The sequence below is a fragment of the Callorhinchus milii genome, unplaced genomic scaffold, assembly GCF_018977255.1.
Source record: "Callorhinchus milii isolate IMCB2004 unplaced genomic scaffold, IMCB_Cmil_1.0 Scaffold1, whole genome shotgun sequence".
In the NCBI taxonomy this organism is placed as follows: domain Eukaryota; kingdom Metazoa; phylum Chordata; class Chondrichthyes; order Chimaeriformes; family Callorhinchidae; genus Callorhinchus; species Callorhinchus milii.
Genome location: NW_024704742.1, coordinates 104,607,537 through 104,622,748, shown reverse-complemented (window position 1 = coordinate 104,622,748; position 15,212 = coordinate 104,607,537). Strand labels below are relative to the sequence as shown.

At 41.5% G+C, this 15,212-nt stretch overlaps 1 protein-coding gene across 1 annotated transcript in view; it reads left to right on the top strand.

Annotated features, from left to right (window-relative positions):
- Positions 1–1,130: 1,130 nt before the first annotated feature.
- wdr36 (WD repeat domain 36) overlaps positions 1,131–15,212 on the top strand; it is a 43,003-nt gene continuing 28,921 nt past the window's right edge. The window contains exons 1-8 of the mRNA XM_007897414.2: positions 1,131–1,493; positions 5,993–6,020; positions 6,945–7,045; positions 8,783–8,900; positions 10,438–10,570; positions 11,383–11,437; positions 12,627–12,759; positions 12,927–13,102. Coding sequence (XP_007895605.2) covers positions 1,347–1,493; positions 5,993–6,020; positions 6,945–7,045; positions 8,783–8,900; positions 10,438–10,570; positions 11,383–11,437; positions 12,627–12,759; positions 12,927–13,102 — 891 coding nt within the window. The 5' untranslated portion in view covers positions 1,131–1,346. The remainder of the gene's footprint in view (positions 1,494–5,992; positions 6,021–6,944; positions 7,046–8,782; positions 8,901–10,437; positions 10,571–11,382; positions 11,438–12,626; positions 12,760–12,926; positions 13,103–15,212) is intronic.

Below are 15,212 nucleotides of genomic sequence, written 5' to 3'. Positions count from 1 at the left end.
TACAGTACATAATAATAATCCCTGCATTTGATATAGCGTCTTATCAAGTCTTCGAGACATCTCAAAGCGCTTCACAGGATATACTCTAAAGAGAATTGACAGTATATTTTGTAGGTGAAATGCAACAGCCAATTGTGGGACAGCAGTGTCTCACAAACAGTTGTAGATTGAGTGACTAAATTATTATTTTTTCTTTTGAAGAAATTATTACCCTTGGAAAAGCGATCCATCAATCGAGTCCTGTAGCTCAGTGGTTAGAGCACTCGCTTTGCAAGTGAGAGACCTGAGTTCAATTCCAGGCAGAGGGCGAAACCTTGGGCAAGTTTCCTTACTGCACACATCTAATAATAATCCCTCCAAAACCAAAAACAATAATAAATTGGTCATTTTCAATCTACGACTGTTTGTGGGACATTGCTGTGCGCAATTGGCTGCTGCGTTCGCCCACAAATATACAGTCAATTCACTTTACAGTGTGTTCTGTGAAGCGCTTTGGGACGTCCTCCCTGACGTGAAAAGCGCTGTATCAAATGCAAGGATTATTATTATTATTATACCATCCAGGTTCCCACTTACTGCCAGGCAAATGCATGTGGAATAAGGAAACTTGCCTAACGTTTCACCTGCCCACCAATCAAACTCAGATCCTCTCACTTGCAAGTGCTGTAATCGCGCTACAAGACCGTTTTCTGCACACGAGGCACAATTTACTCCCTTTGCCCCCAGTTTCCCCCTTTTGCCGTTTTCTCCCCTTTGCCCTCAGTCCCCCCACCCTTTGCCCTCAGTCCCCCCCCCTTTGTCCCCAGTCCCCCCTTTGCCCTCAGTCCCCCCCCTTTGCCCTCAGTCCCCCCCCCTTTGCCCTCAGTCCCCCCTTTGCCCTCAGTCCCCACCTTTGCCCTCAGTCCCCCCCCTTTGCCCTCAGTCCCCCCCCTTTGCCCTCAGTCCCCCCCTTTGCCCTCAGTCCCCCCCTTTGCCCCTCAGTCCCCCCCCTTTGCCCCAGTCCCCCCCCCTTTGCCCTCAGTCCCCCCCCTTTGCCCTCAGTCCCCCCCCCTTTGCCCCAGTCCCCCCCCCTTTGCCCCCAGTCCCCCCCTCCCCCTTGCCCTGGTGTAGTGAGAAGCGGAACCGAGCTGCTGGTGTTTGTTCGGAGGGGGAAAGGTTAGAGTGTGACACAGTTGAAGCGAACCGCGCGTTCGGCGAAGCCAGTGATTGGGAGACGAGCGGAGAGAGAGGAGAGAGAGAGAGGGAGAGGGAGAGAAGCCGCCGGAGCCCCGCGCTGTCTCTGGCCTCGCCGCCCGGGTCAGGGTCAGGGTCAGGGTGGGTCAGGGTGGGTCAGGGTTGGGCTGACGATGCCTCGCGGTGGCGGTGGACTGTTCAGCGGTTACCGGGCGCTCGCGCTGTACTGTAACCACGTGCCTCACGCGGTCCGTTTCCACCAGCGGCACCGCACCTTCTACCTGGTGACGGCGGTGGGCGCCAGTCTGCACACCTACAACGTGAGTACACCCGCCCGAGAGGGGGCCGAGGAAACCCACCATACAATAAACATAAATAAACCCCCCCAACCCGCACAGCGCGGCCAAACCACGCCCGGTGTGGGTGCAGCACGTGCCCTCTGGGGGGTACCCGGGGTACGGCGTGAGGCCCGGTGTGTGCTGCTGTGCCCCACAGGGCCCGGAGCGTGTCACCCGGGTGGGTGGGGTGGGGGGGAGGGGGTGCAGCTTGCGGTGGGTGTCTGGGACAGGGGGTCCCCGGCGTGTGAAGCGGTTTGTCTCCGCTGCGTCACAGGATGTTGATGCTCCGGGGGTTGGGCGCAGCGGCGCACGACGCGCGGGACGTGGGGCTGCAGCGCGAGTGCTGCCCTAATAACATAATGATTCCTCGCGCTTTGCTGTGACGCCTGTGTCGTTAGCTCCGGGGTTTGCAGCGGAGGTACGGCTGCAGTTTGACCGTCTTGTATAGTCTGCCATTGAGAACAAGCGTTTGGCTGCTCGTCAAACAGGGACTACCCTACTTATTAGGACTTTGGCACGTGTGGTTAATAATCATAGACTCATACAGCACAGAAAGAGGCCATTCGGCCCATCGCGTCTGCGCCGGCGCCAAAAAGAGCAATCCAACTCAATCCCACTGGCCCACTTTCTCTCCGTAGCCCTGCAATCTTGTCCTCCCCAAATACCCATCTACTTCTCCCTTAAAAGTTGTTATTGAATCGGCTTCCACTACCTTTCCTTTCAGGTAATGCATTCCAGATCCAAACAACTCGCCGGGTGAAACATTTTTTCCTAACCTCCCCTCCGTTTCTTTTAACAACTAACTTAAATCGGTGTCCTCGGGTTACTGACCCACATGCCGATGGAAACAGTTTTTCCCGGTTCAACCCTAACCCTAACCCAAATCTTATGATCTTAAAAACCTCTATTAAATCCCCTCTTAATCTTCTCTGCTCTGGGGAGAATAATCCTAGTTTCGCTAACCTCTCTTCATAACTAAGGTCCTTCATTCCTTGTACCATTCTGGTAAACCTCCTTTGCACCCTCTCCAATGCCCTCACATCTTTCCTAAAGTGCGGTGCCCAGAACTGAACACAGTACTCCCAACTGAGGCCTAACCAGCATTTTATAAATATTCAACATAACCTCCTGACTTTTGAATTCTATGCCCCTATTTATAAAGCCTAGTATCCCGTATGCTTTTTTAACAGCTTTATCTACCTGTCCTGCCACCTTCAGAGATTTGCTTATGTGGACCCCCAGATCTCTCTGTTCATTTGCCCCCTTTAAGATTGTACCATCTATCTTATACCACCTCTCTTCATTCTTCCTACCAAAACTTGGCATTTCTCCACATTAAATCTCATCTGCCACATTTCTGCCCATTTTACCAATCTGTCTAAGTTCTTATCCTTCTCACCATTAACTACTTTTCCTAGCTTAGTATTGTCTGCAAATTTGGAAATTGTGCTCCCTATATCTAGGTCCAGATCATTAATATAGATCAGAAAGAGCAGTGGTCCCAATACCGACCCCTGAGAGACATTACTACACACCTCCCTCCAGTCAGAAAAGCAACAGTTTACTGCCACTCTCTGCTTTCTGTCTCCGAGCCAGTTCTGGATCCATGTTGCCACGGTCCCTTTAATATCGTGGGCTTCTACTTCGTTTATATGTCTCTTATGTGGCACTTTGTTAAATGCCTTTTGAAAATCTAGATAAACTACGTCTACTGCACTACCTTCATCCACCCTCTCAGTCACTTCATCAAAAAATTCTATTAGGTTTGTCAGACACAATCTGCCTTTAACAAATCCGTGTTGACTGTCCTTTATTAAACCATATTTTTCTAAGTGAGAATTTATATGTTCCCGGATTATAGTCTCCAGAAGTTTCCCTACTACTGATGTTAGATTGATTGGTCTGCAGTTCTCAGGTTTATCCTTCTGCCCCTTTTTGTACAGGGGAGTAACATTTGCAACCTTTCAGACCTCTCACCAGTCCATTATCCAAAGAGGACTGAAAAATTGTGGCCAGAGCCTCCACTATTTCCACCCTTGCTTTCCTCAGTAACCTAGGAGGCATCCCGTCCAGACCAGGTGACTATCATGTCCAATTTCTGTTCACACTCCTGTGATATTGTGGCTGGCATTAGTTGCATCATCTTCTTTTGTGAAGACAGTTGCAAAGTACTTATTTATGCATCAGCCATGCCCTCTACCTCAACAAGAAGATTTCCACTTGGGTTCCTAATTGAATCCACCCTACCTTTGAGTAACCTTTAACTCTTGATATGCTTATAAAATACCTTAGGGTTCCCTTTTACGTTTCCTGCTAATCTTTTTTTTGTTTTGGACCTGACATTTGTCATAAGCCTCCTTTTTCTGTTTTATTTTAATCCCAATTGTTCATTTGCTGTCTTACCTGCCAATCTTTCTTTCCAATCTATCTTGGCCAAGTCCCCTTTTAGCTCACTGAAATTAGCCCGCTTCCAGTTGAAGATCTTTATCTTTGATTGATTGTTGTCCTTTTCATTAATTATTCTAAGCCTAATGATATTGTGATCACTGTTATCCAGATGCTCTCCGACTGAAACCTGCTCCACTTGCCCAACTTCATTTCCCAGAACTAAATCCAGCACTGCTTCCTTCCTTGTTGGGCTGGAAACATACTGATCCAGAAAGTTCTCCTGCACACATTTCAGGAATTCCTTCCCTTCCTTGCCATTTACACTGTGGATAATTGAAATCCCCCATTATCACCTCTCTGTTGGTTTTGCATCTCTCCGAAATCTGCTTGCAGATTTGCTCATCTATTTCCTTCCCACTATTTGGAGGTCTATAGTAAATACGTAACAGAGTAACAGCTCCTTTTCAGCTCCGTAACTCTTAACCAAATAGATTCAGTTTTTGGACCCTCTAACACATTGTCCTTTTCCAGGACCGTGACCGTGTCCCTAATGAGTATTGCCACCCCTCCTCCTTTTTTCCCTTCCCTATTCAAGGACAGCAAGGTCCCAATGCAGGTCAATCTTGTGATATATAAGACCTGTGTGCCAATAGTCCTCCTTTAAGCATCTAAGCTTCTGGGGATGCAGTGGAGAGGCTTCCTCCGACCGATCTGCAAAATCCAGGATCAAGCAGTGAGATGGATTTGTGGCAAACATGAAAAGTGGCTACAGGGAGTGCTCCGCCCTACTCCAGCTGAGCACCCTGGAGGTGAGGCGGCTTCACACCGGGCACGTCTATTTGCCAAGGTCCCTTGCATGGGGACCTGTGAGCAACTGGTGCTGAGTAAGCTGGTACACAGCATTGGACTTGGACCTCAAGAACATTTAGGTGGCTGGCATGTCACAAGCTGTCCTGTAAATCTCCTTCCACCACGCTGAAGGCAGATACCCACCAGATAGCTGAGGCTTGAGGTGACAGCTGCTGGAAGGCTTTACCTGGAGTCAGAGTTAGTGAACACATGTTCCTACGTTCAGTGCCTGGAATCTACCTTGATTGGCCTGCAGAGAGGCAAGCAGCTACTGCTTAAACTCTGCACCTCCAATTGATGGAACCATCGCTCAATGGGAAGGGATATCTATGATTCTATGACATGTGCCCGAGCTGCGGACAAGAAGATGGTGGCGATGCTCTCATGCATTTTATGCTGAGATGGGTTGCCGACCGGGAAGCTCACAGGGAGTTTCTTGTACCTACCATCCACCTAGTAAGAGCTCAAACCTGCACTTGTCGCATGTTGAACGAACAACTAGTGACTGTCCTCTTGGGGTGGAAAAGGAGAGGGGTTGGAGATCAGCTGGGGAGGTAAGCAGGAGTTGGAATGGCTTCTAGGTGACATGCCTGGCAATGGAATGTCGGAATCAAGCTCTGTGGGGGTCCCGGTCGTCCGGTTCCTGAGCCAGATGGGTCCACAGTATTCCAGGGCACTGCTGATGCAAACAGAGCCAGCTTGGCTCATCGACAGGACCTGGAAGGGCAGACCAGTCACTAATAATTTGGTTATCAATCCACGACTGTTTATGGGACACCGCTGTGCACAATTGGCTGCCGCGTTTCGCTCACAAATATATAGTCAATTCACTTTACAGTATTTTCTGTGAAGCACATTGAGACATCTAGAAGACGTGAAAAGCGCTATATCAAATGCAAGGATTATTATTATAAATTTGGTTACGATAATATTTTTGTGCCAAACCCTCCTGATTATTGAAATGCATAGGCCACTGAATGGTAAACATTAAGTGATTTCTGTATATTCAAAATAATATGTTAAATTAGATTTATGGCAAGGATAGTGAAGGGAATCATAGTATTGTTCTCTTGGGTAACACAATCATTGAATCTTGGTCCGAACCACTGATTGGCCAGTGCCTTGGGACGTCCTCCCGAAGTGAAAGGCGCTATACAAATGTAATTTTGTTGTTGTTGTTGGGATCCATTAACTATAGAGTAAATTGTCTTTTTGTGAACATTAACGTTTATGTTCTTTAACAGGTAAAAAAACTTGGAATAGTTGCAGTTAGTAAGTACATCAATTTTCCATCTTTTATTCATGTTTTAATTTGAAGTGACCTTGCAGTTTCCACGCACAAAAATAAATTGAAACCATTATATATACTCATGAGTTTCTTTTGCATGTCGAAGCCTGCACATACGCTACTTCAGGAATATAATTAACCATCAAAACTATAACTAACCTCTTGACTGGCAGCTTTACACATTTAGAGTTTACACAAACATTTTCCTGTAGGCATTGTAAAACGCATGCTATCAGCATCAGGCTTAAGGGGCTAAATGGCCGTTTGTACTGGTTCTTGGTGAGCTATTCAGCCCATTAAGCCTGTTCTGCTTTTCTATTGCACTTTTTAAAAAAAGGCCTTAAATTTGATATTTTTAGTCCCATTTCCCGGAGGCTGTTTCGTGTGGTAAGGCATTCCACATTCTTGCATTGTCTTTGTTGATAAAGTGTATAATAAAATATACTCCTGAGTGAAAGTATCATCCTGACTAAGTTAGCAGCTGAATATTTCATTTACACCCACACTTTGTTTCTCAATGCACCATGTTTTGGTTGTTGCTACTACACCTACAATTTTGTTTGAGTAGGAATGGTTTCATAACGATAGAATTGAATGAGTAATTCATCACACCCTTTAATTGTAGCTCGGGGGAGTGATGGCGAAAGTAAGCGGGATTCTTTGGAACTGAACTGTTTCCAAGGTGATGTTCTTAGGAATGAAATGTAATTACAACGAGACAGAAATTTCTTTTGAGGAAAATCTTTTTTTTGGGGGGTGGGGTTCTCTCTAATTGGAAATATAATAGGCAATTATAACTGATTGTTGGTGATATTGTTTCCTAGCATTTGACCTGTAATAAATAAATGGTCTAACTTTCTTTAAAAGACATCAACCCTGATTAAGTCCCATGTTATCTATATTTTTAGGTAATGCACTTCCTGAAGACATCACTTGTCTGGCAGCAGATCGAATGCTTGTGTTTGTAGCTCATGGCAATTTTGTCAAAGCATTTGCTCGAAACAAAGAGGTGAGTTTAAATATTGTTCCACTAGTTTGGTATATTCTCTCCATCAAATTTTATGATGGTTTAAACTTTTTCAAATTTTCAAACTGTTTGTTCCAACGAAGATCTGCTAACCAATGTATACACACAAGACTCTTTTTCCTTCAAAGTGAATATTTTTACTAAACTGGATTTAACAATTACAAATACCAATATGTCTACAGAAGTGCTACATGAAGATATCAATGATGCATGGATAACTCAACATACCACGTATTAGCAGTCTAGTTTTGTCAAAGATCGTTCTTATATCCAGTTACTTCCCAGTTACCCTCGCATCTTGATGGAACACAGGTAGTCAGTCTCACAGAAACTGTAATTTATATTGATTTGATTTCATATTCAACGGTATGAAGCCTTTATGCAGCAGTTGGTAATTTTTAGGGAGTAAACAGCAAAGTACTATCTGATTTCAAATTGCATCCAATGCCCTTGACTATTGAAAACTAAGTAATTGCTGAAGAAAAAAATATGCAATTCCCTTAACCATTTGGTCTAAGAATTCAACACTGTAATAAGTTTAAGGGAGAAAAATGTAAAAAACACATTTCAGATAGAAAAGACATAATGACAGATAAAGGATATTTCATTATTTGAAGCATCTGTATGCAAGTGAAACCTTGTAAATGTCTTAAAATTTACTAGATGCACAGTTTTTCCCCCCTGAATCTGACAATAAGGAATGTATGGCCTTGCACCAAGCTGAGAGGATTTTAGTTTATATATGCTAGCATTAATAACTTCACATTAAATAATGGACAATTTGCAAAATGACCATTGCACATGTTTACAAATCAAAAAGGGCCCTTGGTACTAGGTGCTTACTAATGCAAAAATCTGATTCCAGGAAATATGTCACCATGGAAAAGGAATTTCGCCCTTCTAGATCAGGGTTGACCAAACCATTCGCCTCTAACCACATGACGAATTGGCAATCCAGATTTGGCGAAATTGCATTTTGATTAGTAAATAAAAAATGAGTAATAAATACCATTGTTGGGCTTGTGATCTGAATACTTTGACCTTTTTGTGGGTTTATTGGTAAAATTGTAAGATGAAAAGCAGAGTGTGTGAGTGTTTTTTGGTTGTTGTGCGGGATATACTTTCTTGGTTGCTGCCTATTGATTATCTGCTAAAATGGTGTGTAACATGGGTGAAAACACCAGATTCCAGCACCATGGAAACAGTAGCAATATTATATGGAGAGGGGAGCTGTCAATTGGGTCAGCTTGATCAATTGGAATAACTACCCCAGGCCAGCAGAATAAAGCAAGCCCAGCCAATAACAAGCAGCTCCAATAGGACACGTCATGGTATCCAGCTGGACAGAGATCAGGAGAGGTCTGAAGAGACTCACAAAAGAAAAGTAGAGAAGCCTGAAAAGTTTTGTACTGAATGGTGGTAGGTATCAGTTAAATTCCCCCCCCCCCCCCCCCCCCCCCCCACGCACACACACACACACACAATCACAACATAAACACACACACGCTTGATAACTTTCTTGATTCATAAAAGATTGTTGAAATTTCAACGGTTCAATACAGAACAAAGGGAGACACAGTACAGTATCTGCTATCTTGGAAATGTGCATTTTAAATACTGTATACAGTGCAACACAATTTAGGATTAGATCTCAGTAGCAAATTAATTATTGTCTGACCTCAAATAATCTAACGATTGATAAATTTCTATTCCCTTTAGGTTGTGCATACATACAAAGGACATAATGCAGAGGTTCACCTTCTACTGCCTTTTGGTGATCATGTAATCTCAGTAGACCGAGATAACATTCTTATAATTTGGGATGTACAGTCAGAAGGTGAGTAAGATACAGGATTCTGGGATGTCACCTAATGGCTTGATCTTTCGAACAAACAACTCATTGATCTCTCCAGCTTCATCATCCATAAACGTCAACTTATCCAAAACTCTGCCATTCTCACCCAAACCAAGCTCTATATGGTCATCACCTCAGTCCTTGCCAGGTTACATTGGCTCCCTGTCTCTCAGGAAATCAATTTTAAGATTCTCACCTTCATCAATAAATTCCATCATGCACTAAGAACTCCCTGTCTCTCTGCTCCTCTTACTCCTCATCTCCTTGCCGCCTCCACTCGGCTAACTGAAGCTTGCTGTGTGATCCCCAACCTACCCACAGTAGACACCATTGGTGGTCGAGCTTTCTGATTCCACATGCCTAACATCTGGAACTCTTACCCCCACATGGTCTTCAAGCCCTGCCTTAAAACCTACCTGTTCGACCAGACCTGTTCTCCCTCTTCCCCCCGTCCCCACCTTCCCATTCAATGTCCATCAAAGTGTTCTAAGACTTTGTTCTTTGTGAAGGACACTATATAAATGCAAGTTGTTGTACTCCAACCAATATTATTATAATACGCCCATTTGTGAAAAGCTTATATTCTTTTCTGCTTTATGAAACTGATCTTTCAATGTTTCTGCCCCCACTCTCTGGAACTCCATACCGGAGTCCATCCGACTCATTCCCTCTAACCTCCAGGTCTGTCTTGACCCATCGCTTTGACCTTGATTTTGGTCATCTTTCCCCTTCTCATTCCCCTCGGCTCCCACCCCCACCTCGGGTGCCCAGGCAGTTCTGTTAAATGCTTTGGGATGTCCTCCCGATGTGAAACGCCTATATAAATGTAGATTTGTAAAAATATGTGTTGTAAATTAGCACTTTTCCACTATCCATTTTTTGTTCGCTGAAGTTTAATTCCATGGTATTTTGAGCCCTGCAGTTCTGTACTCAAGTTACCACTGTTCATGGCAGGAAGAAAACTCTTGAAAGACAAATTGACTGGAATAGAATGGGAAAATCACAGTGAAACTTGATCATACTCTCATTGCCAACTGGTTGTTTTCAATAAATTAAAATTGTAGTCATAGTTGGAGGCTACACTCTGTCTTCCCAACTTCATCATAATATGAGCAGGCAGAAATGTAATATTTGGGACATTGAATGGCTAAGCTACATCTTAGCAGTTTAGCAAAACGGATTGGAGTAGTAAATGGCTTGCTGGATAGATTTTGGGGACTTTTGTCAATAAAGTACCTGTGGCTCCTTTAAGTCACCTGGATTTCCTATCTAACACAAGAAAGAGGTGCTAAGGGGCGTGCAGCATCATTCTGTAATGCTGTAGTTGTAAATGATATGCATGATAATTTGATGCAAGCTCTTTTTTGCTACGTTCAAAACGATAAATATGACCAAGAAGTATCTACAGTTACTGGAAATGGAAAAATATAGAGGAAGCCTTTGTTCAGTAGTTAGCTGACATTAGAATAGCCCTGACAATGATCTATTATTGTTTCTTTGCATGTTCTGTTTTTTGCAGAAGAGTATCTTCAGCTGAACTTTGATAAGAACGTGTTCAGAGTTTCCGCTGTTTTTCATCCAAGTACCTATATCAATAAAATTCTTCTGGGGAGTTATCAAGGGAGCCTCCAGCTGTGGAATATCAAGTCCAAGTTAGTTCAGCTTCCTTATTTTATAAGATTCTTCATGAAAAGCCTTCTTTTAAAGTTTCAACTCCTATAATTATTTTTCACACTTAGCCTAATGTCTTCCTGTTTAACAGCAATAAATAATTGCGTTTCATTTTGTAACTCCTAATTGCATGGGTAAGATTGAGCATCACGAGATGGGAAATCATAGCAGTGAGCTTGTGTTCTAGCATCTCATGACCCCAATATGTTGCATCCTATAACACTTTAATTTTCACATAGTGGAATTCTGCATTATTGTTTTGCTGTGCTTACCTCTTATTTGCTTCTGTTTTTTAAGTTACATTTGCAGAAATATATAGATTCTGATCTAAATGAGGAGATGAGAAACCTAATTAATGCACCATTCATTTTTTTTGCTCTGTTTGAACTGGTGTTAAGGTATTCAATTTACTTCTGTGAACAATATCGAGGAATGACACATGAACCTTATTATTTAGAAAGTGATATATTACTTAAAAAAACTTGTACAACTGGTTAGTGGTTCCTCCCAAAATGGGTGTGAATTCTAGTGAATCTTTATTGTACTTTTTCTCAATGTGAGAAACATGCATTTTAGTGGCTTAGTTTCTGATAAGCATTTAATAAAGAGGTGATTCACTTGGAGAGTATTTTGTTATTTGATTAAGATGGTTGCAGTTTGTCGTCCCTCAAATATAACTGAGCTATAACCTTAATAACACAATGGAAATTAAAGTTTGGTGATCATTTACCTTTAGGATAACTTTTTAATCTCTTAAGATAATTTGTATGCTTTTTTCATGTTTCTATTGTAGCAAACTTTTATATACGTTTCACGGTTGGGGCTCGGGAGTGACAGTGCTTCAGCAGGTCAGTGCAGTATTTTGTTATGTTTCTGTAAGTTTAAATACTGTGCTTTAATTGTTTCACAAACCTTGGTTAGAACTGATAGCATTGAACCTAATATTAACAATTTTGTCTTATTCGATTTGCGCTAGGCTCAAAAACAAATTTATCAACTGATTAATTCAAATGCCTATTTTAAAAAAAAAGATTACAAACAAGATTTTCTTCAAAAATGTATGTGACAGTAAGGTAGTGTAAACAGAAAAGTTTTTATAAACTTTTGGTGCAGAATGTTTCTTCATGTATTTTTTTTAAAAAAGTTTTTAGTGGTCAAACCACCCACCGTTGAAATATTAATTTATAATGTTTCATCAGAGTACTTTTCAACGTAAAGCAAATTATGATTCACTCTTGCCTGAGGGGCACTATATAAATGCAAGTTGCTGTTATTGTTTTTTGTATTTGTATTTTTATTATTTTTGAAAGAATTATTATGCCCGTGAAAGCGATCTGCCAATTGACTAACATCCAGGTTCCTACTTTCTGCTGGGTAAACAGAGGCATGTGGAGTAAGGAAACTTGCCCAACGTTTTGCTCTGCTGGGAATCAAACCCAGGTCTCTCACTTGTGAGGCGAGTGTTTTTATCACTGTGCTACAGGACTCTACATCGGTGTGAATACAACTTTTGTGTTTTAACCCAGTTTTGTAACACTTCCAATTGTAAATTGGTAAAATTGTAGGTAGGTTCAAAATGATACAGGTTTCAAATGTTCTTATTTATTGAAATGATAAAGCAGAAAAGTTCTCATTCATTTCCCTGCGTTACTTTAGCAGCCTTCTTACATACTCATTATAATTGTAATCCAGTGAATCCAAATTAAATTTTTACCGCAGTCTGAGGATGCGGGAACTTGTATTTCAAATATGTGCAAGGCAGTGTAGGTGGTTAATAGTGATTCATTTATGTTTAAATGAACATTCCATGTGGGAGTTTATACAAAAGAATAGGTATTTCAATGCCCATGGTGGGTTCCTCCCTGTTTCAGTTTCTTATTAAAATTCTTGCCTCAATTTTTTCCAACAGATCAATATTGGTTGTTTAGAACTTCATTAATCCTATTGGAGAAGAGATTCCAGAATACTTATAACAAAGTTGCTATTTTTTGTTGAAACATAAACCACCTTTGAAAAATATCTTACATTTTTGCATAGGCTCCAGCGGTAGATGTAATTGCTGTTGGCTTGACCACTGGCCAAATCATTATCCACAACCTCAAATATGATGAAACACTGATGAAGTTTCAACAAGATTGGGGCCCAATCACTGCAATATCATTTCGAACAGGTAATGTGAATGCAACAGACTTCTAAATTAATTTTAGATGGTAATGAAATTATTTATAAGGTTAGCAATCGATTGTAAATTATTGACTTTGCATAGAGTCCTTAATTATTATTTAATCGTTCTTGTACTACATACTACTGCATCTTACATTTCTTTTATGTTTTAAGATGGCAACCCAGTGATGGCTGCCGGGAGTCCTGTGGGCCACATTGGACTATGGGATTTGGAAGAGAAGAAGTTGATTGGTCAGATGAGGGATACCCATACGACTGCAGTTTCTGGACTCACATTTGTTCATGGTGAACCACTTCTAATCACCACTGGTGCTGATAATGCAATCCGGGTAGGATATACATATTGTCAATCCATGTTTAAAATACATTGTTTGCTACCAAAAGTTTAAGTTCAGTGAAAATCATTAACTATGTAACGTGAGCTTCTCCAATAATTGGCTCAGTTGCAAAGGCCGAGTGTAAAGTTGAATGGTGCAGATGCAGAAGATTTCTCCCAGTTCCGCAACATCGGCCACCTCGCCTCTAGCTCACTCCCAGTGCAGTTGAAGCTCTCATCCACATCTTTGTAATTTGATGTTGTGGAGGTGAGGGAAAGCTGAACAGGTCAAAATACCGATATGGGATTTAAAGTTGAGAATTGAATAAGACACCAAGGTTCCACATTGGCTCAGTGAGGTGAAGTGTGGATTGATGCCGTCAACACCTAAGGTGATAAGGCGCTGATGGGAGCCAAGCAGGAGATCCTCTATTTTGACAACATTCAGCTGGAGAAAGTTAGTTCTCATCTAAGACTTAATTTAAACATAATGTAAAGGAGCAAATGTAAATACAAGTCTACTTGAATTTGATTTTTTTAATATATATATATACAGATGTTTTTCTTCTATTATTTTCTGTCCCTTTTCTAACTATAACTTTTTAACTTATTCTATTTTTACCATTTTTCTTCAACTACACTTTCAGCCACCTTTCCTCCTCCCTCCCATTTCTCAGCTCCCCTCCCCACTTTGGGTCCAGTCAGCTGCGGGAAATAGTTTGAGATCTCCCAATGTATATAAGTGTCATTTATGTTTTTTCTATTTTGCCTTCTTATACCATCAATTTGGAAGTCAAAGCAGCATTTCACAAATATTCACTGGATGAACACAGTTTTACAGTATTTTACCAAATACTGCAGATGCTGGAAATCTGAAATAAAAATAGAAGTCGCTGGGAACTCAGCAGGTCAGGTGGCATCTATGGAGAGAGGAAAGTGAGTTAACGTTTCAGGTCAACAACCTTTCTTCAGAATGAAGACCTTCTACCGAAAGGTCATCGACCTGAAACATTAACTCACTTTCCTCTTTCCATAGATGCTGCATGACCTGCCCAGTATTACCAGTTTTACAGATCTCCTTTACAGCCAAAGACAAAAATGCTTTTTGCAAGATTGTTAGCAGAGATAATTAACAGTGCAGATAGTGGGGGAAGACTGAAATCAGAGGAGGCAATCAGGATCTTACAAGGAGAAATTGATAGAGTATATAACTTGGTTGATCACTGATAAATTAAAGTCAATACTTAATAATCGAAGGTACTGCGTACCAGATATAAAAAATAGAAGACATTCCAAGGTTAAACTAGAGCTTAGAAAGGGGGGAATTGAACAAGGGTGTTAGTTGACCATCTTCAAACAATATAAAATAGAAATAAACAAGGCATACGGAATATTGGCTTCAGTTGAGGCCAGATTTTCGGAAAATTTAGTCTGCTCCAAGAGTAGTGAGTGCAGTTACTGTGACACAGTGGGTTGGCTGCCAAGGTCCCAGAGAAAATGCTGAGGAGAACAGCAAAGTTGATCTCCATTGTTAGTGGAATAAAGCATGGAAAGTTACTAGATAAGCTTGTATTTTTTAGCTTTGAAAATAGATATTTCAGAGAGAATCTTTTAGAGATATAAAGGATCCTAAATGGATAAAGTAAACCCAGAACAATGCTTTCAAATTCACTGAGTCCGCAGGACAAGGGAGCTGGTTCAGAATCGTGAAGCTCAATTTTTGGATAGACATCAGGAAACATTTCTTTTACCTAGAAAAAGACAGTTGGAATGGGTTTCCTTTGAAGACAATAGGCGTCTTAAGAAACCGCTTGGAAGGGTGACCTCAAATGGGTTAGAGGGTTATGGGGAAAGGGCTGGGGAGTGGGACTGACATTAATTGCTCTATTCATCTGAAGTTCTTTTTTGCACATTTTTGGAATTACTTTAGGTTTATTTGGCTTTGTTTATCAGTTGATAATATATAAAATATAAATATATGCTGCTGAATGTGTGAATAATTCCACTGATTTAGGACTAATTATATCTTTGGATGACCAGAAGAGTTTCAAGATTTCAAGAGTTTCTGGAACGCATTGCCTGCAAGGGTGGTCGAGGCCGATTCGATAACTACTTTTAAAAAC